Source organism: Astatotilapia calliptera, chromosome 14 (genome assembly GCF_900246225.1).
Source record: "Astatotilapia calliptera chromosome 14, fAstCal1.2, whole genome shotgun sequence".
In the NCBI taxonomy this organism is placed as follows: Eukaryota; Metazoa; Chordata; class Actinopteri; order Cichliformes; family Cichlidae; genus Astatotilapia; species Astatotilapia calliptera.
In genome coordinates this window covers 35,462,259-35,489,708 of record NC_039315.1, presented here as the reverse complement: position 1 = coordinate 35,489,708, position 27,450 = coordinate 35,462,259, and the positions used below count along the sequence as shown (strand labels likewise).

At 44.0% G+C, this 27,450-nt stretch overlaps 1 protein-coding gene across 2 annotated transcripts; it reads right to left on the bottom strand.

Moving 5' to 3' along the window:
- Positions 1-1,554: 1,554 nt before the first annotated feature.
- atf5b (activating transcription factor 5b) lies at positions 1,555-6,240 on the bottom strand. 2 transcript variants are annotated; one of them, XM_026193394.1, is made up of 4 exons: positions 6,034-6,240; positions 4,818-5,039; positions 3,281-4,472; positions 1,555-2,796 (listed from the first exon to the last, which is right to left on the bottom strand). In XM_026193394.1, exons 2-4 carry the CDS (start codon positions 4,954-4,956, stop codon positions 2,610-2,612), a joined length of 1,518 nt encoding a protein of 505 aa, XP_026049179.1. In that variant the 5' UTR covers positions 4,957-5,039; positions 6,034-6,240; the 3' UTR covers positions 1,555-2,609. The 2 variants fall into 2 exon arrangements, with proteins under 2 accessions (XP_026049179.1, XP_026049178.1); XM_026193393.1 differs by lacking the exon at positions 6,034-6,240 and adding an exon at positions 5,619-5,838.
- Positions 6,241-27,450: the final 21,210 nt, after the last annotated feature.

Below are 27,450 nucleotides of genomic sequence, written 5' to 3'. Positions count from 1 at the left end.
TGAATGATTCAGAGGTCAGCGTTGACTAAAATTAAGAACAATAATGATACAAGCAGCCAGCGTCTTTAAATGTCTGCCTCAAGGGAGACAAATTATAAAGGCTCAAGATTTTTGCACAGTATGAAATAAAAACTTAAATATGCAGCGTATCTACGGAAACTCTGAACACGTACAGTACAGCACCGATTGAAAATGGGGGTGAAATTTATGCGTTGGTTATATGTAAAGAAAACTACTCAATATAGCGTTAAGCTAAACAATATAAACACTTTACTCTTGTGAGTGTTTGAAGAATGAAAACATAACTCGTCTCTTAATGAGGCTAAAACCTCAAATCTGTGGTATGACACAAAATTTCATGGTAAGGAGAAACACAACTTTTCTTCCATATATTAAATTTTATGACTCCATATGCATGTGATCGTTTTCCTAATAACTGTGCGCGCGCGCGTGCGTGTGTGTGTGTGTGTGTGCGTGCGTGTGTGTGTGCGTGCGTGTGCGTGTGTGTGCGCGTGTGTGTGTGCGTGCGTGCGCGTGTGTGTGCGCGCGTGTGCGTGCGTGCGCGCGTGTGTGCGTGCGTGCGCGTGTGTGTGTGTGTGCGTGCGTGTGTGTGTGTGCGTGTGTGTGTGTGCGTGCGTGCGCGTGTGTGTGTGTGTGCGTGCGTGCGTGTGTGTGTGTGCGTGTGTGTGTGCGCGTGTGTGTGTGCGTGCGTGTGTGTGTGTGTGTGTGTGTGCGTGCGTGTGTGTGTGCGTGCGTGCGCGTGTGTGTGTGCGTGCTGGGGGATCATTATCTGCCAGCTCTTGCATCGATGCTGTAGAGAGACATGGATTTATTGTGACGTATTCTCCATCAGAACAGCTTCACGCTCTGTTTTTACATTGCATCAAACAACAAACAGAAGCCTGAATCAATAGATTTAATGGCGCTCTCTGTCAGCCCAGTACTTTTTTATTCTGATAGTTCACTTGCATCTCTCTCCTCCTTCTGCAACTATTGTGTGATATTGCCTCATGCACTTGAAAGGCCTACGACTGCTAGGAGAGATACCAAGAGATTTCACACACACGCCTTCATACACGCACGCCCTCTACGAGCTGGGACACGAGATAGGCAACTTGTGTTTTCTGTTGACTGCCGGAGCTCGATACGACTCCACTCAGCCCCGGGATCAATCAAAACACAGGAAACGGCACTAAAATATTAGGGGGGGCCGTACTTGTGAATTCTCTAAACGCACTCTCCGATTGAGCGGTTGTTTGGACTCGGTGCGAGCTCCTCAGGCTCCAGGGAATAAGGTTGTTTTCTCACAAAATGGTCAGGTGTCAGTCAGAGCCTGCCATCCAGCGATGAATCCTGGGACTAAGACTGACTGCACTGCAGCCAAAATCAGAGGGCTGAGACCTGCAGTTTGGGGGCAGGGTGGAAACATAAAGGGAGGGGCACGGGGGCTTTCATCTCCATCTCTTAATCCCAGCCCGCTCTTATTCGCTGTGTGCGCACTGGGCCGAACGGGGCTCAGGGTGTCGTGAGCAGAAAAACAGTCAAAGGCAAAGGTGGATGATACTACATAACTGGTTTATTTGGCTGTCATTGACCTGATGTTTCATTTCCTGACATTGACATCGACTATTAAAAGGACCTGAATTTCAGATACATCAAATTGATCAATTGAAAACAAAATTCCCACAAAGTCGTACCCAACAACCGTTTATTGTTGCGTCAACAGGTGATTGTTCATTCGCAAAATACAGCCGGAAGAGAGGGAGAAGGACAAAAGAAAGCCAGCGAACGCTCGTGTCTCGGAGCAGAAAGCAAAACCTGAGCATGAATCACACTGACGGAGGGAGAAAAGTCGCCAGCTGATGAGAGGGAGGAAGTCAACTCAGTGAAACTGACGCAGTGGAGATCTTGAAGCCATGCAGTTAACAGAATATTGCCTTCAAATAACACTCGCACATGCTTTTCCAAAATCAAACATGCATTGGGTAAAGAGGTGTAAATACTCAACAGTTTAGCAATACAAATTCTCTAAATGTTGCTGATAATGAATATTTGTAGAGCATGTTACAAGTTTTCCAGCAATCCCTTTATTCGGTTGATTGTTGTAAGCAAATGATAAATGAACATCATTAAGTAAAAATAAAATAGAAAATAAAATCTAGATTTCGCATGGTTCTGCCTCGATGCTGCTGCTGCTGCTGACGCATGTCACAAAAAACCACAAGTAAATTCAGTCACTACTACTAATTCAAAGAGCGTTTTGTAAACGATCCTTCGTCGTGAGCGCAAACTCAGTCGTCACAAGGCTGCGAGTGCAGTTCGGATCACAGTGGTCACGGACAAGTTCAGCATCTCCTCTGGAAGCCGCCTGGCTAAGGCTGGTTATAGTTAGGTCACCCATTTGGAAACGTCTGGTCTGTACGATCAGTCATCCTCTCAGAACAATTACATCATTTTATTTGTTTTTAAGAAAAGAACTACCAAAATCATGCAAACTACCATTTGTGAGACAAAAACCAGTTGGTGCTCTTGACTTGATTTTTCTCTTGGTGCTGGCTGGGCAGGTTTGGAGGTGAGGTCGGCGTGGGCGTCGGGCTCCTTTCTTTCTTTTAGGCACTGCCGTCCTGTTTGAGCCGCTGGCTGCGAGCCTTGTAGACCTCGATGAGTAAATCTTTGACGTACTGTATTTCTCGCTCCACCGATTCCGCCTTGTCACGAAGCTCCCGGTTCTGCCCCTCGAGACCGTGCAGCTCCTCCTCCAGAGAGTCCAGCTCCGCCCTCTTACGCAGCCTGTACCTGCAATTAGGAACAACGTGTGTGGTTGGTTTCACAGATTTTGCTGCCTTGCAACTTTAATGTGGAGTTGAGCGTGCGTGGCCTCTGAAGCTAAATGACGCAGAGGCAAACAGCTCCCTCCCTTGAGACAATTCAACTTTATTCACACGGTCCCGAATCACAACAACAGTCGCCTCAAGGCGCTTTACATTTACATAAGGTGGACCCTGCAACAACCAACTGTAGTTATTGTACAACTGAAAAACCCACTGTAGACTACAACTGTGCTTGCTATTTTAAGTGAAACATGCCGAGCTGCCAGACTTGTAGGACTGCTGAGGTGGGGCTGCATTTGGCAGACAGCGAGGGACTTTCCACGTCCCTCCTACATTTTTCAGGACATTTAAAGCAATGCGGTGGCTGCTTTATGCAACACCATGCTGTACATTTAAACTACTATTTCCATCACATCCTGCACATTTGAACAAAGTCAAAGCGTGTTTACCTGTGAGCAGCAGTTTTGTTCTGGTCTCTCTTCTTCTGCTTCCTCTCGCCACTGCTGCCATCCAGAGACACTGCACTCATCACCAGAGCTGGTTTCACAGAGCAGGGCTCATCCTTTAGCCTCTGGGTGGGGCGATGGATGGGGCCACCCAGCAGCGGCCCCTCGCCCTCCCCTCTGGACAGACATTCGTAGCTTTGGTCTGCAAGGCATTCCGGGTAGAGGTAGTGGCCGTGTTGGGGATCGACAGCCTGTGCTTGTGACGGCTGATCTAGGTCACCTATAAAGCTATGGTAAGGTTCTGTGCTGGCCATGGACTGGTGGAAGTATCCGTCACCGGCCACCATTGTCTCTTGGGGGATACTCCCGGAAAGTCCTCCGTCTTTGCTGCAGTGCAAGACCTCAAGCCCCGTGCTGTCGTAACTTACATTGACCTTCACATTGTGCATCAACTGTCCCTCTCGCTTGTGGTGGCCGTCGTACGAGCCACCCAGACAAAAACCTCGAGCAATCTCTTCGCTGCAAAACATTCCTTCTGAAAAACAATAACTCTCCTCTTCCTTCAAAGATAAAGCACATTCTCTCACCTTCTTGATGCTGCCCAGGCTGTTCTTGCTCACCGTCTTCAGCGTCGAGTAGTGGTTCACAGACAGCTCTGTACTTCCTGAGTAACATCCCCTGGAGCCCCACGTATCAAGTCCAACTTCATCGGCGACTTTCACGGTCTCGCCGAGGATTCTTCGCCCGTTGTTGTGGTGGTGGTAGCGGTGGTGGTAGTTGTATGGAGCGGGTCTTGCGATTTTGCTTCTGCTGATGGGTCCGCCGCAGAAGCTGGCCAGGTCCAGCTCCCCTGTTGCCAAGGTAACAACCACAGGGCTGGCTTCTGATTGGCCGGTCCCATACGAGCCATAGGGTAACTGGTAGTAAGACTGGGAGCCCATGGCTTGGGCGCCCTTATCACATTTTGAAGATTTCTCCAACTTGTTTGCGGTGGATGTGGACTCGGAGCGGAAGTAGTCCTCGAGCTGAGCCAGCTCCTCCTGCAGCAGAGAGGTCATGACCTCCAGATCCGAGGGCACCTTGACATCTTGTTCTAACGGCGAGGGCGGAAGAGATGAGCTTGGAGAAGACTCGGTCGTAGAAACAAATGAAGACAAATCAACTTTTTCCGTCATCCAATCAGAGTGACCATCACCTAGAAAAATTCAAAACCAGAGGAAAGCGTAACGTAACGAGCAAAGCAATCCATTCTATTTTCAAGTGTTTGCAAAAAACGACTGAAATTAAATCTTGAAATTTAGAAAAAAAAGGAAAAAAAATGTGAAATAAGCAAAGGCTGAGAGAGTAAATGGAAAAATAAAATAGTTTAAATTAAGCAATACATCCAACTAACCGATCATCTGAAAATGATTGAACAGCATCGTCTGCATTCGATAAATATCCACTTAGCTGTACTCACTGTACGACATTAGCCCCGTGCTGCACTGCGGCTCCGACCTCGGGATGTGGAAAAATAAAAAATCGTCTTGGCCAAACTCACCAATTAAGTGCTGCCTCTCCACTGGCTCCGCCCCCGTCCGTGGCCGTGATTGGCTGGGGCTAGCCTGTCGGAGAAGGGGAGCGCTGAGCTCGCCTGTGGAAACGGGGGGAATTTTCCTGCGAAGGATCGATGCCGCCATTGTGTCTTCTGCTTCGATCGAATTGTTCAAAAGCACGAACCGTGCGCTGGCTGGATGAAAGAGTTCTGGAAACACCTGAAGACCTGCGGGAGGGAAAAATTAGAACGTTGCATTTTTTATTAGCCTCCAACGGCCCATTTCAAACTTTAAGTAATTCAAAAAAAATTAATTTATTATTTTAAAAAGGTAATTACAAAATAAATGCACATTAATTTTTCATCATTTTCAGTTTAATGAATCACCCAGGTTTTCACCTCCAACTTAAAACAGACTTTATTTGAAGCCATTCCTGACTGATGTCACAATTTCAATTTAAAACTCTCAGTTTAAAAAAAAACATTTCAAAATATTAAAATGATTACAAATCTTATTTTTTAACTTTTTCTATAAATAACATAATTTTACAGAATGTAGGCAGAAACATCTGTTGCGCACTTTCAAATCGAATCCATTCAGCGTGTTTACACTGTAACAAGCCAAGTTTGACCAGGTCACTTTACACAGCAACGAAAACGCCCGCAAACAGCGGGAAACAACCACCGGACTCACCGCGCGGCGTAACGCTGGCTGCAAAGTGTCTAAACGTGTTTGTTAAGTAAGAAAAGACGCGTTTCTCCCAACTTTCTTTTACTCCTACGAGGCTAAAAGGCACTTGTACTCACCCCATAGTTTCTGAATGAGTGGTAAAAAGCAAAGCACACGAAGCTTTAGGCTGACGAGGACGACAGGCACCGTTTAAAAAGCCATCATTTCCCTTTAGGAAATCAGGGAGTCTTCATGAAGCGCTATTTCAACGGACAACACTTGCAGACAGAAAGTTTTTAAATCCGCTACTTCTCCAACTCCTAATGCCCGGACCGCATCACAGCAGATGGGATTAATCCGCACTTCACCGAGTTCACCGGGCCGTTACGTCATGAAGCTGGGGGACTTTCCCGTTATCCAGAGACCGCAGCCCGTTTGTGCGCGAGCTTCACTTTATTTCACTAGCTCGTTTCACTTTTATTCACTTTAATTCATTCGTTTGTTGTTTCACATTAAATCATTTATAAATTAAAACAAAGTAAATTTTCTTACCATCTCTTGTTAGAAAACATCACGTGTCTGTTGAAGCACTAAACATTCACACCAGCACTTAAATACGTCATCAGATTCTTTCCAACACAAACCGTGCACATGTGAGGCGTTCGTGAGACGGTACAGTAGGCACTAGTTTTCAGCGCGCCGCAGCGGAAGGACACCGTGTTGCAGTTCGAAGGTGTAACTTTAGTTGCAGCCCTGTTGCATCAGATCCGCAGGGGATTCGCTGAGCGCGTTAACAATGTGGCCGCACCATTGGTTTATGAAGGGGAACTTTTCTGCTTCCATTGGCCTGCTATCACTCTTACACTGATTGCTAATCATTGCGCATTAACGGCGACGCGTCACGGCCGTAACTGGAAAGGAAGTGGCCAAGGTGTGGTGAGGAGACGAAGTCTGACCTCCAGCAAAAACTCCCACAAACATTTTTACTCTTTTTTTTACGCTGCGGGCTATTCATGTCTGTTAGTTTAGTTAGTTTAAGATACTTTATCGAACTTCTGTTAAAACATAACTACATGGTGAGCAGAAGTGTTAAAGTTCGATACATAATTTGTAGTTTAAAGTAAGAAATATGAAAGATCTGTGTGAGCACTTGTGTTGTGTTTGTTACAGTTTCCACAGAGTTTATCTGCTAAATATTCCAAAGAAAAATAATAATAACTAAATAATAAACATGTAAATTGTGAATTCTGTCAGCTGCTTGAGGTTGAGTGGAACCGCCAACAGTGGAAGGACCTCACAGACAGATTTACAAACTGCACAGAGGTTTTGTGTACTCTTTAACACTAAAGAAAACATTGTGTGAGTAACCTGTTTGCTTACTCATTCCTCACATAACAACAACACCAAATAAGGTTACAAACTAATAGGATCACATTTTGTTTATTATGTTTTCTCTTTCTTGGCAAATGAATGAAACGGACAGTATGTGTAGCACAGAGGTGATGAGCGCGCTCATGGCCATAAGCACACACACAAGAACAATAATAATTATGTGGATTTCATTCCACGAGGTAAACACATCACAGCCGGTTTGAAGAGTTCACGTGTGGGTGAAACCTGAATGGTGCCTAATTAAAGAATAATACAAACTGTCTGCACTGTTTTTTTAAATGAAACTTTTCAGCATGTTAACGCACCGTTCTCACACAGATCTGTAAAGTCAGCAAGATGCAGAAGTGAAAAGTACTCCTCTGATTTTTTATTCTGCTTAGAGTTGCCTTTGGGCTGGAGCCTCTCCCAAATGACACAGGGCGAAAGGCACAAGACATCCTGGACAGGCTGCCAGTCCATCACAGAGCTAACAACACACACACACACATTCAGTCCTAGGGCCAACTGAGAATCACCAGTTAACCTAACAAGCATGTCTTTGGACTGAGCGCAGGGAGAGCGGATGCAGGGAGAACATGTAAACTCCACACAGGAAGGTCGCAGACAGCTGGCAAACATTATTATTAAGTCGTATTCATTAGAATTTGTTTTTAGTGAAAAAAGAAATGATTTTGGAGTCTTTGTAAATTAGAGAGAGTACGTTATAATGATAATATGTGTTTGGCTTCCTGCACATCGTTACCGAGCATCAGTTGTTGCTGCTGTTTTGCAGTAAAGCTTTCAGGGAGCTTGTTTAAAGACTCAAATATCTGGAAGTAATTCATTCAGTGTAATTAAGTAGTGTTGGCTCTGTTCTACTTACTTCAATGTTTTGGGTTTAAAAGACATTTTCTTCCTTTTTGAGTTCATTAAACTTACTATTATTGACCGACTTAACTAAGACTAACTTGTTTAACAAACACAAAGGTTGACGTTCACTTCGTTCTGTGGTTTGTCTCACGTCATGTCAGCGAGTGTGACGCCGGTTGGCTGAGAAGCATTAGTGAAAGTCCTTCATAGCAAAGCAAGACAGTAACCATTGTGTTTTTCATGTTGTGCTATAGTAACACATTATATTCACTGTGAAGTTACTGAGGTTGTGTTTCTTTTACCATCATGTAGCAAATATGGGACGCAGTGAGGTGAGCCTGCAGCTCAAACAAGAATCATGCAAGTCCCGCAAATGTTTCCAAAACACACAAGCAAATTAAAAAGAACGAATCTGAGTACAAATACAATAAAACGTCAGGAATTTCAGCTCATTATTTGTAAGTTTTACTAACTTAATCCCACTGAGAGGCGTAAGGACTTACTTGTACAGCTGCTGTTATTGTGTATATATATTTATATTTCTCATACATTCTCACATAGTTCTATATTGTGTATTTTGTTGTACAGTTGTTTTATTTTCAACTTTAATTTTTATATTTTATCTTATTCTTCCCAGTTAAATTTACCCTTCATTCTAATTTGTGTTGTACAGTTATTTCATTTTTAACTTTAATTTTTATATTTTATTTTATTCCTTCCTAGTTAAATTTACCCTTTTTAATTTTCATATTTATTTCCTATCTTATTCATAGCCTTTTCCTTTTTTGTTCTCTTTAGGTCACGAGCAGTTGTCTAAGCATTTCCCTGCACATCGTACTGTGTATGACTGTGTACGTGACAAATAGAATTTGAATTTGAATTTGAAAGGAAAAATCAGTGCTGGAACTATATCAAATATTTATGCCATGAAAATGTTTCACTTTTAGCTTCATCGGTTCACAAAAACTAAGACGGGTCATCAACATGCTGATTACCTGTTTATCTCCACACCTGTTCAAAATCTGATGGAAGAACATTTCGTTTTTTATGTGACCGTGTAAAAGAGACCTGAGGTACACACAGGTGTGGGACAGGAAGCTCGCACAGACACAGAGTGAGAGTAAACGTAGGGGGAGGCCTAGCAGAGGCCAGCGTGTGTGTGTGTGTGTGTGTGTGTGTGTGTGTGTGTGTGTGTGTGTGTGCGTGTGTGTGTGTGTTCAGCTGAACACCTTTACTTTGTTGCCTGTGTGCACTGATTGTGACTGTAGTGTTTCTCACTGGTTTTACATTGCAGAGATGACATCACTGAGCTTTGCTGCACGCTTCGTGATGCTGGCGACATGCAGGACTCTGAACAGCATTTAGAGACAAAACTTGCACCAACATGACAAAATACTTGCACACACTTGAATATGTAACAAGGTCTCCTGAAGCCAAAACATACGTGAACATTTTTGAAGGTAATGTTTTGAAATTGTCACATCAGCGTGTATTTGGCACGTGTAACAGTAACTGTGTGTAACTGTAAGAAGTGTGTGTACATTTGAACAAAGTCATTAACTGTTGTCACTTGGAGTTTGGAGTGATTGTGTTTCTCTAGCGCACATGAAGAAAACCTACGAGGTCCTTACAGTCACACTGAACCATATCATTATTTGTCTTTAGTGCCTTTTACACATACATGCGTGTGCGTGCACACAGACACACACACATTTCTCTCACAGCACAATCTGATTCCTGCTCGACGTCCCTCACAATAGCCTCTTTATTAAATCATGAACTTTAATCAAGTGTAAAACAAAGAAATCTTACAACTGCAGTGGAAATGCGAAACACATACTTCTTTAATGTAGCTGACTGTCACCGTTTGACTGATTAAAACTTATTGATGAAATGAAATATCCTCTGAAATGTGCATGTGGAAAAGCCTTCTGTGCTGCGAGGACGAACAGCTTCTCTGTAACATAAATTTTCTGCATTTTTTAAACTGATAACACACAAAATGTCCAGGAGCAGTGTCTGCAGTCAGTTCATCACAGCCAGTAACAATAATAAAGGTTCAGCCGAATGCAACGCTTAACCGCGACTGTACTGCAGGTTCAACGCTCCTGCTTTCCTCCGTCCTGACCAATGTTTCATATGTGAAATATGCTTCACGCCTGTTTATACTAGAGATGTAGATACTGTGATTTTTCACATAAAAATAAATATGTGTTAATTAAGCCAGTAAACACACAGCAGCTTGTATTATACAACACATTTGCAGTATGAAACGTTGCAGCATGTTTGAAACACACACACTGAAAAAGTGCCAACTCTTAAACTTTGTTTTTTTGTTTGGTTGTAATCTCATAAGGACGCATTTGTTCTGAAATCATTCAACCACCTTTTGTCGAGGTGGCTTTGGCTCCAGGGGCGGGGCAGGTCATTTAGTAATCAGGAGGTCGGTGGTTTGATCCCCGGCTGCTTCAGACTGTTACCGAAGTTCCCTTGAGCACTTTGCTGAACCTGGAGTTGCTCCTGATGCAGTCAGTGGATCGTGAATGTTAGACAGAAAACACTCGTGAGATCGTAACCCACGGTGCAGACAGACCCTCTCTGATATTTGCATTACTCACGTAATGAAACAAAGACTTTATCCTAGATACATTTGAACAATAACGTAATATAAGACTCTCTCATCTGGAGCATGGATTTTTATTATTATTTTATTTTTCTTCTTCTTTTTATATCAGAACATTTTGTTTTCCAGCTTTTTTATAACAAATGCTCAGTGGTGCTGTTATTGTCCTGGCCGTGCGTGTGAGCAGATGAAGGTGTGTAGATGTGATTGTTACATTTTTCAGAAGGGTCGGAGGTTTTTTGAACATTGCGTTTAAAGAAAAACGCCGACGATTTCAAAGAATTTGTCTCAGCAATTCAGATTTTTTTCTGCAGTTAATTTTACAGATTTGTGAACCAACAATTTTTAGCTTTGTTTCATGCAACATGCTGTAATGCTGCATGAACGTAATGCTGTGTAATTGCAGATGACAGAAGTACAACATACAAAGCCGACATTTATCGTGGGTTTTGGGTGTTTTTACTTGGACCTGAGGGAGGAGCAGTTTAGAATAATGATACTGTTGTGTGAGCTGGAAACAGTGTGTAGCTTTGAGATAAAACTGTTCGGTGATTATTGTTGGGTTCTGCCAGAGGAGCCGGACATTTGTGGAATACAGTTTGACAGCTGGGTTACATTTTTGACAAAAGGCTGACAGGTTTCAAAAAACGTGTCCTGGCAAACGGAGAAAACCTGTAACAGCCTCTGTCTTGGCTGTCACTCTGCTTGACCTCTGTGCTGCTTGTGTACATCACGGCCGCAGTGACAGGTAGGATGAGGCGGGGGGGTCGGACAGGCTGGGTTACACCACCCGCGGGTCCCGCTGCCCTCATTAGTAAAACCAGAATGTCTCTCAGCGTGGCTCCCCGGCTGCAGCTCCTCTGCCTATCCTCTGCCTCCCCGACAAACCAAAAGCTGATTGAAGCAGCCAGGTCTTCCTGTTGCTATAGTAATAGGCAACACTGGTTCACCCCCACTTGAAAACATGTTTTTTTTGGCATCCCCGGAGCCGTGGGTTTTTCACGGACTCCCCCTCAGAGCCCTCGCACCCGTATTGTTTACACTCTTGCTTTTTTTTGCAGACGGTGCAGATTTTTATTATGCATGATACGCTTCTTTAGTCACACATGAATCTGTAATCATAGCAGGTCGCGGAGATGAAGGAAGTTACAAGGACGTCATAATGAATCTGCTGCCAATGACCTTAAAGAAAATGACACACTGATAGCAGACAGGAAAAAGGTCGACATGTTAATAAATACGATAATAAATAATGCATTTTATTATTAAATGAATTTGAAGACGTGAATATTCCTGAGGAGACGTTTGCCGTCAGCCTCTTTACTGCGTACTGTACACAGCCTATATGTTTGGTCCACGCTATTTCAGCTTGGAGTGCAATCCACAATGAATTCAGGCTTTTTGTGTGTTGCGGTAAAACGATTGCCTGCTCTCTGTGCAGTATTGCCCTCCATCTGTCCGTTTGTACTGTAGAACCATACAGGAGCCTTCTCCAGCAGTGCATCGTGGGATGGGAAGAGCCTTCTTCAAAGACACAGGCGGCCATGCACTCCTCTTACTATGGCACATTGGTATCAGTTACACCATAATTTCATCACCGGCAGCTCCCTGTGAATCCTGCTTACATTAACTTTTTACAGGGATTGGCAACACGGAGGCAGAGATGCATGGCAGCGCCAGCGCTCGAACCCATTTAGACTTCCCATTCAGCAGTTGGTCTGAGCGTATTGTTATTTGTTGATGAAGTGTCGTGTTTGTACGAGCAAATGGATGTGAATTGTGCAAAATCCCCATCGTTACAGTGGGATTAGAGAGTGGGACTGAGAGAAAAGGCAAGGGGGAGATTAAAAAAACAAGAGGACGGGGAGACTTCAAAGTGGCAAAGTGTGCAGGGCTGTGTTTGAATGATGGCTGGCGTATTGTTTTGATAAGTGTTCCCCGAGGAGAACATGCAAGGCAGCGTGTCACTCTCCCCTCACATCTCCTGCGATAGGAGCCAGGCGCCGGGGAACGTCAGAAATCCTGCTGTAATTACGGCGCCGGTGCGAGCCGCGCTGCAGAGCGGCTGCAGAGCGGCTGCTTCGCGCTCACACAGCAGCTCAAACACGCAAGAGCCCAGATGAATTAATAACGTGAAGCTAAATTAACATGTTAGACCTGAGATGACGATGATGAGTGTAGCACGCTGGGAAAGGGGAAGAATATCAAATTTAGACAATTTCATCCAGTTCCCACGATATCATCTGCGTTTTTGAGACAAGACAATGTCGCAAATCTCCATTTTGGTTTGTTACCAGTTTGAAACTGTAATTAATTTTACACCACGTGTGCTTAGAAATGCAGATGACTGGAGCAGCATGAACACACACGAGTGAATGAACCGTTGGCCACAAACACATTTTACATGATGAAATGAGGATTAATGTGCGTCTCACTGTGAAACTGGTTTGTAATATTATACATTTGTTCACACACTGGTTGTAAAATCTTAATGGAAATAAAGAGAACGCACAAAGCATCACACATCAAGGCCTCTGGAATTTATTATTCTTTTATATCATTGAAAAAACTAACCTGTTATAAGATAGTTATGCTGACATTTAGAGCAAAAACAACTTCATCTAATATTATCTTTTATGAAAACATTACTTAAGAAACAGAAAAATGATTCAGTCATGTGCTGTGTGTTTACTCTGTGAAGTATGTGATGCTTTAATGAGTGGGGGGGGGGGGGGGGGGGTTCTTTTCTGTAAACCTCCAGTTTACTCGACTTATAGTGAGTATGCGTGAACACTTGTTCTTTCTCCTCTGCTTTCCTGTCTTTGTCTGTTTTGTCCCTTTCAAAATAAATAAAATAACAGCCTGACATCAGACCTGGACTCGTGACACAAACGCACTGCATCATAGTCTAAATCACGGGGACGAGCAGGGTTTGGTTCACCTCAGTTGTACGGAAGGCCCAACAGCGCCTCTACTACCTGAGGAGACTGCGGAGCGCACACATTCCCAGATCTCTGATGTTGAACTTCTACAACTGTGCCATCAGCAGCGTTCTGACGTATGGATTTCTAGTGTGGTTCCCCAGCTGCACCAAGGCCGATCAGCAAGCACTCCAGCGGGTGGTGAAAGAAGCTGGCAGAATTATTGGAACAAGTCTGCCAGAGATCAGTAATATCTTCCCCACTCGCTGTCTGAGGAGGGTGCACAGTATCCTGCGGGACCAACATCACCCTGCGCGCCACCTTTTCCATCTGCTGCCCTCAGGGAGAAGGTACAGGTCTATACAGGCCAGAACATCCAGACTGGCCAACAGCCTGTATCCACTGGCTGTGAGGCTCCTGAACTCTCTGCCCCCCTCTCACGGACAATAACCATATCCAACTTCTTAATAGCAATGAACTGGTCTGCATTGGTGCATCATATCTTTATTCTCTTCCCCCTCCTGCCCCCCCCCCCTCTTTCTTAAATAGATAACTATCATATCTGATATCATATCTCACAGTACAATAATATTGAATGGGTTGCATTGTTGTATTTTGTCATGTTTCTCAGGTCTTTGTCTGAATTTCTACGAACATTATTGCTAAGGATTGTCTTATTGCATTGGAGTCACACTGGGTTAAATATGTACACTTGGGTTTTAAGGGGTATTTATTATTTTCTTCTTTTTTTGGGTTGTATGGAAGCCCCAAACGCAATTTCATTGTTCTTGACAATGACAATAAATAAAAATAGGTCATCTCTGGTTGACCTGCACTGACCACACACCAGAAAGCCGACTTGTGTCACCAGCTCGGGCTCTGTGGCGGTATCGCACACGGTGCAGCGAGCAGACGAGGACAAGTTTACATGCAGAGAAACCCACATTACTAGATTACTGTTGTCTTTCTCAGGGTGTTCCACCGCAGTCTTTGTAACAGTGCTGTGGTTGGGGGAGAGTGTACCAAGCAGTCCCAGTAATTTCAAGTCATCGTGGTCTCATTACAGCAGGCTGTTGGTAATCCTCTGCCTTTGATCTGGGAGCTGAAGGGAGCTGTGCTTTACTGTAGTTCAAACAATGTTCTCGCTGCTCCCTCAGCACCTCCACCAGGAGCCCTGTGGTAGCTGAGGAGCTGGAGGTTAGTTTTTGGGTTTGTTTTTATTGGGGGGGGGGGCTGGGCTCCTACGATGTAGGTGAGAGGTAATGCAAAATGAGGTTTGCGGTCGGGTGGAAGTCAATGTGAGGTTAACCAGGAGCAGTGTCAATTCACTGGAGGTTTTGACATTTGGGTCAGGCTGAGAGAGTAAATTCAGGATTTTGTATTCATGCTTCAAGGCAAATACTGTGAGTGCACCACATTTACACACACGGAGACAACAAGAGGACAAATGCTACACAGCTCCCCCTCTTCTTACTATTCAAGCAAGCAGCAGCCAAACGCTGACCTGGTGAAAGATGGAGCTGGTCCGAAGAGAACATCACAGCAGCTTCATGACATCAGTGCTGAGCTGACACCAACAGCTGTCCTCATCTGTCACAAACCCACCAATCACAAATCAGCAACACTAAACAAGATTTACAATACGAAAAACATGGAAACGGTTTTCTTCAGCTCACAGACAATTTATAAATGTACATATTTTTGTAGCATTTCTTTTACAATTGTATCTGTCCTAATGAATTGAGCTGGCTTTTGATTTAAAGATATTCTGCCTATTGTTACTATAGTTCACTAAAACATGAGCGTGAAAACAAATTAGTTAACTGGAAATAGAAATAAAAGTGGACTTCAGATAAAACTGGAGAGATAACTAGAATGAAATAAAAATGTAGAGAAAATGTTAATACAACCTGCCTAACGAGGCTGTGGTAAAGTCAGACTTGTGTAGCAGCTTTTCTAAAATTCTTTCATCTGACAAACACTCCATATTAACAACAGGAAGACAACTGCACAGAAACAAAAAGCAAACAAACCATTGACTCTGGAAAATAACTGAAACTTAACTGAAAGCAAAGAACAAAGAAAAGATTATTTGACCATAAAAACTATAATAAATGGAGAGCAAAGTAGACTTTGTATTTGGTGTGAACACAGCGTCAAAGGAATCCATGGAGACGCGTGATCGTGGTAACGTCTATGTGCTCACAGCTGCAGTGACGTAGCTTTTCAGCACAGAGCTCTGCTCTTTGTTTTCTGCACAGAGGGGATAAAAAGCGATGGGTCTGAGCAGCTCACGATTAACTTGTCAATCACTAGTTAACCATTATCCAAAGAATATAAGACAATCACGCTGACACATAGAGTGATTTTACAAAAGAGACTCGTGTTTTTTATTCACTATATCCCAAAGTGAGTGGCTGAGCTCATAAACTCATCAAATATGAATAAAGAGGTCAGAGCAGAGAGCAATTTTAAAGTCTTTTTGCAACCACAGCTCTCTGGTGGCCTTCGGTGCAGCTTTAAAGCACTTCCACATTGGCTTCACTTTTCAGATCTGTAATCTAGAGCCAGATTTATCCCGTCTATGGTTTAGTGCATGATAGTTGTTATTGTGCTAATAGTCTTCACAAAGAATAGTAACAATGAAACATTAGTAAACATTCTTTTCACAGGATCTGGTAACATTGTCAGACTCTGCATCTGGCCTTGCGTTGCTCAGTGCTGTTGCTGCTGTGCTTTTAGAGAATTTTGCAAGCCACAGATATTCAGTCCAAAAATGAATAAATCTTATACTTTCTCCCACCATAGCTGAAATTCAATAAACATAAGAAATGCTAAAAATTTCCACTTGCACAGAATATGCTGATTTTATTTATAACATTTAAAAGTATTTCAAGTTCCTCTGACCACACCATCACTGGGACTTAGTTGGCATTGTGGGATTCAATACTGATATCCATTTATAAAAGTCTTTGTTGTGGGAATTCAGATCAAATTCAGAAGGTTAAAAAGCGGGCTTGAAAAAATCAGGGTTGGGGCAGCAAAGCAAGAAAACCCCATTAAAAATCAAAAAGCACACGAGCAAAGCGTGATCTGTGGCTGCTCTGGAGAACGTTTACTGTTTTTAACACGTCACTTCTTATTGTAGTGACTTACGTCCCGTCTGTAACACAGGCTAAGCTAAAGGGCCGTGATTAGGACAAACGTGCAACATAAAATACAAATAATAAACACAAGAGTTAAATTAAAGTCATTTATTGTCTAATGAGTTTCAGTTTGTGCGATTAAATCTTAAGTTGCACACCAGAGCTGAGAGGCAGCGTCCGGCCCTTCAGAGCACCCATCAGACTCCTGCTGCAAACTATGATTTTGCTTAATAAACCTCTAGAAACTACACAGCTAAAAGAAACTGAGGGCACTAAAGGCAACCAGCTTTTAAGTGTTATATCCACCACTTAAAGCTCAGCGTATCCCTGCTCAGACTGTTCACACACACACATAACAGACACAGACAAACACACACAGCCAGTGGATTTTGTTATACCAATATGGGAATCATAAACTCTGATATGGCTTCACTGACAAAAATTCTCTGGGATTGTGTTCATCGCTGGCTCATGTACCGCCGCTGTGGGTTTCTGTTTGTCCCTGATCTTCAACATTCGGTAGAAGTGTGGATTCCAATAAAGGCTTGTTAAACAACAGATTTCATTCTCCGACTCAAGGGGGCCCTGCATGGCCCAGAGGCGTAAGCTGCGCCTTTGAACATCTAAATCCCCGTGCAGCGTCTGACTTCCCTTTGTTATTCACTGGTGGACTGGTTTTTCCGTGCGCGCCGCAGCTCTGGAAAGGCTCCAGCAGGCTGTGCAGAGGGACTTTTTAGCTGTAAAAGATCATCTCATTGAGATCATCGAGCCCCAGTTAATTGAAATTTTATGTGATAACTTTGTAACAGCACAGCGTGAACATATTGTTTTAATGAAGAATTCATCAGCCAGAGATAGAGAGCCAGACATAACGAGCCCCTCCCTGAGCTGCAGATGTCTGCTGCCCTCTCCTGCCTGCTGCTGCCAACACACACATTACACATGAATGTCTCAGGAGCGCTTATGAAACTGACCCAGATCAGCAAACTGATTTTATAGAGCTGATCAAACCTGCTGATGATCAATAAATCAGGTGTGTTTGATTTGCACACCTGGCTGCTACTCACCCTCTTAATTCTCAAGGTGATGTTGTGCCTCATTTGTCACCCAGCTCATCTTGGTCTAGTTTTTATGAAATAAATAATAATAGTGTAATATGTCATGTTTGTATGTACGTAGTTTTAAGAACTGCCAGGTGATTTTTAATATGTCCTGATATGTAAAACCAAAGAATTTAATTTACTTTCTTTTTACGACGGCTGTGGTTTTATTCCAGCAGCACGACAGCTTTCATGGTGCATTTATTTAATGGCTGACATTGTGTGTTAGGTGTATGTAGAATGAAACACTGAGGTCTATCCTACTATAGCCCCCACTCGCACCTGTGTGGAATTTAGGGGGTGGGTGGGATTCTTTGAATGTTTTTTGCTTGTTGTTGATGTTTGCTTGTTTTTTATTTACTGGAGAAATTTACAAAGCTTTATTTAACTATTGATTTAGATGTTTAAAAAAACAAGTAGTGGAATGTTTATTAGAAAAAGTAGCAAAAATACTTGAGTATGGCTGTAGTTTCTCGTTAAAAGCTAATGTAATCTGAGTACTCTGATGAGCAGCTCTGTAGTATGTTTCTGTTTCTCCAGCATTCACACTGCAAGTCTCATTCACCCAATGTCACACACGCACGCACACACACACTCGGGGTTCAGTATCAGCCCAGAGATACCAGAGCAGCTGAGCCTCAGCCATACATGTGGTCTACCATCAGGAGAGCCTGAATCACAGACCTTTGGATGCACATGTTATTGGTATGGTTTGGAACCAGGTTCACTGCAAGTCCAATGCAAAGCTCTCATGTGATTTAACTCTTTCATTTTGATGGGATTAAGCTTTCCCAGAATGACGGCATCGCCATCCATAGAGCTTTACTGGACGGTCAGATTGCTGTGGTCTTCACAGCCCCTCGATCTCAGCACAGATTTGGCTTCTGTGGGGAGTTCCTTCTGGGTTACTATAGTGGAGTCACTGGGGACCAGAAAGTTTTGCCCGAGGGCCCCCTTGAACGTTAATCCAGCACTGTCACTATGTGAAGAAGCCTCCAATCTCTGGTTTTAAGGGGGGTTTAAGCTTTTAAACCAATTGAAGCGCAAGCAAGGAGGGAAGTAAGGAAATATAAAGAGATGCCTATTGCACTCAAGACTAAACAGAGAAATTGCAAACAGCTTTTACTGACCTCACTGCTGGAGTTACAGCAGCAGGGAAGCACACTGCACACATTATGTGCAGAGTGTAGTCTCCAAATAGGAAAATACATTTTTGTTAATAATTTCTGTTCAATTCAGTTCCACGTTTGATTGATTTTGGAGGCAGCAGAGATCAAAGGCAGAAGGAGACAAAAGATAAAAGAAGATAAAAGACGATGCTGCAGGAAACACATGTTGGAGACTGTCACTGTGTCGCCTCCGGTCTAGTGGCATACAGGCATCTCAGCAAACCTGAAATGAATGAAAAATGCTACACCTGCCCTGTGTATTGTTATGCAGCTCTGGGATGTTTCTGGAAAAGTCAGACCACACTGCGTCTGTGTTGTGGAAATTACTGTCTCCACTGATCTGTGTTCAGGTTCCATAGGAATGAAGAGAAGCATTTTTAATATCCTGAGAGGAATTCTCCTCATGTTTACCCTTTCCTTTGTCTCACAAGATGACGGCCTAATCTGCAGTTGCCCTTGATGCGCAATACCATGTGCCAGATTCCTTTAGCTGTATGGTTAAATTACCCTCAGCATATTATGAGGTTTGTTGATGCCAAGAAGCATACAGCAGTCAGCTGCAACATTAAAACCACTCATAGGTGAAGCAAATATAAGCTTCTAAATATAAGCAAACATAATTGACACTGCAGTGTTCTGCAATGCAGCTTTGAGCTCATCTGGATGTTGCTTTTACGCGTACCAGCAACACTCTCAAAAATGGGGCTATGGTAAAATATCACTTCTGTCCCTATGTGTTCTTGAATGTGCCTCTTAGGACCTCAAAGTACCTTTTTGAACGCCAGAAAAAAAGGTTCCCAAGCAGTAAAAGTTGTAGATTTGTACCATTATTTCAATATTTTATGGTGCAATACCAGGATACAGTCTGCTGTCAGCCAAATACCAAAAGAAAGCAGCTAATATAATAACTTTATTTACAGATCTGTTTTATTTGAGGTAACTGAAAAAATATAATGTACAGAACATAAAAGATGTTACACTACCTGAAACTTGTAGTGGAGTACTTTGAGTGCTTAACATGAGTAAAAATGGTGCCGAATACTATGTTTCAAAATATTAGTTCAAAATTCAATTCAATTCAATTTTATTTATATAGCGCCAAATCACAACAAAAGTCGCCTCAAGGCGCTTCATAGATACAGAGAAAAACCCAACCACCATATGACCCCCTATGAGCAAGCACTTTGGCGACAGTGGGAAGGAAAAACTCCCTTTTAACAGGAAGAAACCTCCGGCAGAACCAGGCTCAGGGAGGGGCGGGGCCATCTGCTGTGATTGGTTGGGGTGAGAGAAGGAAGACAGGATAAAGACATGCTGTGGAAGAGAGACAGAGGTTAATAACAGATATGATCAGTGTTGGGAAGGTTACTTTTAAAATGTATTCCATTACAGAATACAGATTACATGCCTTAAAATGTATTCTGTAACGTATTCCGTTACGTTACTCAATGACAGTAATGTATTCTGAATACTTTGGATTACTTAATATATAATCATGGTTTTTACAACAACGTGAATGTACTATTGCTGTGATTTATTACTGTTATTACTGAAGGTCCACGGCTCCGAACCGTAGTAAAGGGACCTCTGACTAATACGGCGGGGTCCCTGTCGGCTCGTAGCCGAAAAATAGCTTTACTTTGTTGTGTGGGTCAACTTTGCTAGCAGAGACAGAGAGAGGCGTTGAAAGGCTGCTCCAACGGAACTTATTGTTTTCGGAGGAAAACACGAACACAGCGTACAGTCGAGTCTTAATAGCTTACTTACAACTGGGCTCGTCAGGCTCTCTTCTTGGCTGAAGTGGTTATTATTATATTTACATGCTTCCAGCTCCCGTTTTTCCTCGATGACAACTCGTACTTTTCCTTTTTCTCCCTCCTCGCTCACAGACACATAAGAGGTCCATTCTCCCTGCAACACGGACAGTGTTGGGGAGTAACGGAATACATGTACCGCTGTTACGTATTTAAAATACAAAATATGAGTAACTGTATTCCGTTACAGTTACCGTTTAAAAAGGTGGTATTCAGAATACAGTTACTTTGTTGAAATAAATGGATTACACTGCGGTACTTTCCTGTTTCATATTGTCGCGGGTCAGGACTGTTTGGGTTTTGTTTGACAGCTACGCTCTTTGTTCCAGGCGGCAGCGTTATGGTTGCCATGGTTACAGGGTGACGCTCTCTCTCTCTCTCTCTCTCTGCGACTGTGTGTTTCCTGGGTGAGAGAGCGCCTTTTCGTTGTTGTTGTTGTTGTGCTAAGCTAACAGGCAGAATGCTACAAGCATAGCTCTAAAGAATGTAGCATCATGGGCAGTGTAGTCCGTGTTGCAGGGAGAATGGACTGCCATACACGTTATGGGTCTGTGAGCGCGAGGAAGGAGGAAAAGGGGAGTGGAAAGGTACGAGTTGTCATCGAGGAAAAACGGGAGCTGGAAGCATGTAAATATAATAATAACCACTGCAGCCAAGAAGAGAGCCTGACGAGCCCAGCTGTAAGTAAGCTATTAAGACTCGACTGTACACCGTGTTCGTGTTTTCCTCCGAAAACAATAAGTTCCGTTGGAGCCTTTCAACGCCTCTCTCTGTCTCTCGCAAGAAAAGTTGACCCACACAACAAAGTAAAGCTATTTTTCGGCTACGAGCCGACAGGGACCCCGCCGTATTAGTCAGAGGGCCCTTTACTACAGTTCGGAGTCGTGGACCTTCAGTAACAGTAATAAGTCACACAGCAATAGTACATTCACGTTGTTGTAAAAAGCATGATAATATATTAAGTAATCCAAAGTATACAGAATACGTTACTGTCATTGAGTAACGTAACGGAATACGTTACAGAATACATTTTGGGGCATGTATTCTGTAATCTGTAATGGAATACATTTTAAAAGTAACCTTCCCAACACTGAACACGGACTACACTGCCCATGATGCTACATTCTTTAGAGCTATACCTGTAGCATTCTGCCTATTAGCTTAGCACAACAACAACAACAAAAAGAAACACGCAGAGCGAGAGCGTCACCCTGTAACCATGGCAACCATAACGCTGCCACCTGGAACAACAGAACGTAGCTGTCAAACAAAACCCAAACAGTCCTGACCTGCGACAATATGAAACAGGAAAGTACCGCAGTGTAATCCATTTATTTCAACAAAGTAACTGTATCCTGAATACCACCTTTTTAAACGGTAACTGTAACGGAATACAGTTACTCATATTTTGTATTCTAAATACGTAACGGCGGTACATGTATTCCGTTACTCCCCAACACTGCTTATGATTCAATGCAGAGAGATCTGTTAACACATGAACTAATATGAACTAATATTTTTCATATGTGTATTGTTTGTGTATTTATACACAAGCACTCATATATATTCAAATAATTTTTAAAAAAAAGTTCATTTACCTGTTACTAACACACACCAAATCCAATCGTTGGTACTTGCTGCCTTGTGTAGCCTCTAGGTAACAAAAGCTCAACACTGCCCCCTAGCATCCTGGAGCACTTCTGTTGTGTTTGGAGTTTGTGCTTTGTCTGTAGATATAAATATACTTTTAGATGTAAATATACTTTTATTTATTCACTCCAAAATGTAATAAATACATTTTAAAATACAAAAACACTATTTACATTTGAACTTTAAACTATTTAAACTTTCAGCTTTTTTCTTTTAAACAAATTTAAAGTGAAACAACACAAAACACTCCAAACCACAACACAATTAAATATAAATTAAAATATGCAAAACAAAAAGAAAATGCACATTCTCTGTCATACAGGCCTGGGATGATTTTTTGGGAGAGTGTTTTCCTGCTTGGAACTGTATACATAGGATTCACTGCATGAATAAACTTTCTGAATCCTTTATCATCCGCAACTGAAAGTAGTTGTGGATGATTACTATACCTTTCTAATGTGACGTTGTTGTCCCTGCTCTCTCTCTCCCTCCCTCCCGCTCTGTTCCTGTGCTACTGAGTATAACTAACACCCCTCCCCCCTCTGCCCAGCGCAAGCACAAGGCTCGCGTGCCGAGTGAAGCGGAAAAAAGCTGAAATAAGAGAGAGCGTGGGACAAAGAAAAAACAACACGGAGCTGTCTGTTGTGAGTGGCTGTGTGCAGACAGGAGTAGGACCCAAGGTGCAGACTCCGGAGACAGATGTGAACTCAAAACAACTTTAATGTTAAACTCAAATATAACATAACTGGAAAAATCAAAATAAACTTACACCAGCAGACTGACAGAACACACAGCTACGTAAACGGTAGATCGCGACCCAGACACAAAGAAACACAGGGCTTAAATACACAGAGGGCGCAATCAGGAAATGGGTAACAGGAGGGAAACACAGCTGGGGCAAATCAGGCCTAACGAGACAAGGGGAAGCAAAACCAGACACATTAACATCAGACATGGACTTTCAAAGTAAAACAGGAAACCCATAACACAGACTGAACAAAAGACACAGACTCACATGCAGGCACTACAACAGAGGGAACAGAGACGTGGGACCAGGGCAGACACAGACACTGACTGGACACGGGGATATAGCAACTAAGGATACACAGAGACGCCAACTAGACAAGGGGATACAGCTGACAGGGGAGACAGAGCAACTAGAGAAGACAGAGACATAAACCATAAGACAGAACTCAAAGAAAGAAACCAAAGACTAGAAATTACAAATAATAATAATAAACACAAAAACCCTGGGTCAACGACCCAGGCATCCTATCACCGGCTCGCGTCGTTCACTTCAAAGATTCAGTTCTAAGAGCCATTTCGTTCGCGACCAACCCATCACTAGGTTCTACACCTTCATTTGAGTCCAGCTGTGTTTGATTATACTGATTGGACTTGATTAGGAAAGCCACACACCTGTCTATATAAGCCCTTACAGCTCACAATGCATGTCAGCGCAAATGAGAATCATGAGGTCAAAGGAACTGCCTGAAGAGATCAGACACAGAATTGTGACAAGGCACAGATCGAGCCAAGGTTACAAAAAAATTCTGCTGCACTTAAGATTCCTAAGACCACAGTGGCCTGCATAATCCTTTAATGGAAGACGTTTGGGATGACCAGAACCCTTCAGAACTGAACTATCAGGGGAGAAGAGCCTTGGTTAGAGAGGTAAAGAAGAACTCAAAGATCACTTTGGCTGAGCTCCAGAGATGCAGTCAGAAGATGGGAGAAAGTTGTAGAAAATCAACTATCACTGCAGCCCTCCACCAGTCAGGGCTGTATGGCAGAGTGGCCTGAAGGAAGCCTCTCCTCAAGGTTCAAGGTTCAAGGTTCTTTATTTGTCACATGCATAGTTATACAAGTATAACACACAGTGAAAGGTAGCCTGACACGCTCCTCGACATGTGCAAAAATTGGGGGGGGGGGGGGGGGGGGGGTAGAGGAAGAACATATATATATATATATATATATATATATATATATATATATATATATATATATATATATATATATATATATATATATATATATACATGGAACGCCATAACCAAGTGGCCGGCATAGTGTACAGGAACATCTGTGCCGAGTATAACCTGGAAGTCCCGAGGTCAAAATGGGAGATGCCCCCAAGGGTGGTGGAGAATGACCGAGCTAAGATCCTGTGGGACTTCCAGATACAGACAGACAAAATGGTGGTAGACAAACAGAAGAAGACGGCCGTAGTGATCGATGTAGCGGTTCCGAATGACAGCAATATCAGGAAGAAGGAACACGACAAGCTGGAGAAATACCAAGGGCTCAGAGAAGAGCTCGAGAGGATGTGGAGGGTGAAGGTAACGGTGGTCCCCGTGGTAATCGGAGCACTAGGTGCGGTGACTCCCAAGCTAGGCGAGTGGCTCCAGCAGATCCCGGGAACAACATCGGAGATCTCTGTCCAGAAGAGCGCAGTCCTGGGAACAGCTAAGATACTGTGCAGGACCCTCAAGCTCCCAGGCCTCTGGTAGAGGACCCGAGCTTGAAGGATAAACCGCCCGCAGGGGCGTGCTGGGTGTTTTTTTATATATATATATATATATATATATATATATATACATATACATACACATATAGTATATACACTGGGTGAATGTGCAGTAGTAGCAGCAAGCAGGTGAATTCTGTACATTAATATGAATAGACATCTGACTGTTTTGCAGGATAGACAATATAAACATATTTAAAATTAAAGGAATTGAAATGTACATTGTGCCTTGGTTTAGTGTCTGGAAGAGTCCTGTCTCAGTCAATTATAGATGATGTGAGAGGGCGGGTGTGTGTGTTTAGGGCACGGATGGCTTGGGGATAGAAGCTCCTCTTGAGTCTCTCTGTCCTTGCCCGGAAGATGCGGAACCTTCTACCAGATTGCAGAAGTTGTAAAAGTTTGTTGCCAGGATGGGACGGGTCCTTCAGTATCTGCTCTAGTCCGGCATCTCCTGGTGTAGGTGTCCTGAAGCGGGGGGGAGAGCAATCCTGCAGCAGCGTTCTGCTGTACGGATCACTCTCTGGAGAGCTTTTTGGTCCTTCACACAGCTGTTCCCGAACCACGATGTCATGTTCTGTGTGAGGATGCTCTCCACAGCGCCTGTATAGAAAATCCTGAGGATCTTTGGAGAGACCCTGAACTTCCTCAGTTGTCGTAGGTGATACAGGCGCTGCCTAGCCTTTTTGGTCTGGACCTGAATGTGGGCAGCCCATGTCAGGTCTGAGGAGATGTGGACACCAAGATACTTGAAGGACTGCACCCTCTCCACTGGAGCTCCATTGATGATGATGGGCTTGTAGTCTCTGTGCTGACCCCTTCTGAAGTCCACCACCAGCTCCTTGGTCTTGCTGACGTTCAGCTGGAGGTGGTTGTCCTGGCACCACGATGCCAGATTCTTCACTTCATCCATGTAGGCCGCCTCATCGTTGTTGGAGATGGCACCCAACACCACTGTGTCGTCAGCAAACTTCACAATGGTGTTGGAGCCATGGGTGGCCACACAGTCTGAAGTGTAGAGGGAGTAGAGCAGTGGCGAGAGGACACATCCCTGAGGTGCTCCTGTGTTGATGGTGATGCTGTTGGAGAAGCACCTGCCCACCCTCACCACCTGAGTTCTGCCAGTGAGGAAGTCCAACACCCATGCACACAGACGGCTGTTAAGTCCCAGATCCCTCAGCTTTGTGAACAGTCTGCAGGGCACTATTGTGTTAAACGCTGAACTGTAATCAACAAACAGCATTTGCACATAGTTACCCTGTTTCTTGTCCACGTGGCTGAGAGTGGTGTGTAGGACGTGGGCGATGGCATCCTCTGTGGATCTGTTGGATCTGTAGGCGAACTGCAGCGGATCTGTGGTGTCTGGAATGGAGGAGGAGATGATGTTCTTCAGCAGCCTCTCAAACACCTTCATTACTACCGAGGTCAGTGCAACTGGCCGGTAATCGTTCAGGGATGAGGGTTTGCTGTTCTTGGGCACAGGGATGATGGTGGATCTTTTGAAGCATGTGGGGACCACAGACTTCGCCAGGGACTCGTTGAAGATGTAAGTGAACACACCTGCTAGCTGGCCAGCACAGCAGCGCAGCAGACGGCCGGTGATGCCGTCTGGCCCCGCCGCTTTCCTTGTGTTCACTCTCCTCAATGCCGCTCGGACGTCATGCTCCGCGATGCTGGTCACCGGTCTCTCGCTGATGACGTCACTGTCCTCGGTAGTCAGGCGGTAGATAGCATTAGCCGCCTGGCTAACCTCAAAACGGGCATAGAACTGATTCAGCTGATTGGTGAATGCAGAGTCGGCGTTGATCGGCGCAGTGTCCCTGGCTTTGTAGTCCGTAATGGTGCGTAGTCCGTGCCACATACTCCGTGTGTCGCCTTGGTGGAAGCGGGACTCCACACGTTCCCGGTACCGGCGTTTGGCATCTCTCACCGCGTGCCGCACGCCGTATGAGGCTGCTTTGTAGGCGCTCATATCGCCAGTGGCGAGACCCGCGTTGTAGGAGGCGGTCCTGGCGTTTACTGCAGTGCGGATCGATCTGTCCATCCACGGTTTCTGGTTTGGGAATGTGGTGACTCTCGCAGTGGGGATAATCTCCTCCGCTAGCATATTGACGAAGCATACTGCTACTTCCGTAAACTCGTTGATGTCGACTGCGCATGCTCTGAACATGTCCCAGTCTACGTCGTTGAGTGCGTCCTGTAGCGTAGCTTCTGATTGGGCAGTCCACCGTTTTACTTCCCTCTTGGTCACGTCTTCCCTCCGTATGCTTTGTTTATACTGGGGAATGAGGAAGATGGCGTTGTGGTCAGACTTCCCAAAAGCCGGGTGTGAGACAGCTTTGTAGCCCTGCTTGTATGGCGTGTAGCAGTGATCCAAAATCCGATCCCCTCTCATTGGACACGAGACATGCTGGTAAAAGTTTGGCATGACTTGTCTGAGGTTCGCTTTGTTAAAGTCTCCTGCTACAATGAGGGCTGCGCCTGGGTCCTTGTTTTGAAGCGAGCTCAGCACATCATGTAATTCGGACAAAGCCATACCTGTGTCCGCTTGGGGTGGGATGTAGACCGCCGTGGCGATGACTGAGGTGAACTCACGGGGCAGATAGAAAGGGCGGCACTTAATGCTCAGGAACTCCAGATGTGGCGAGCAGCCGCTGGAGAGAGTAGAAATGCTCCTGGCATCACACCACTTTCTGTTTATCATGAAACACACTCCCCCACCTTTGGTTTTGTTCGACTCTGCCGTTCTGTCCGCGCGGAGCACAAAGAATGAATCCGACG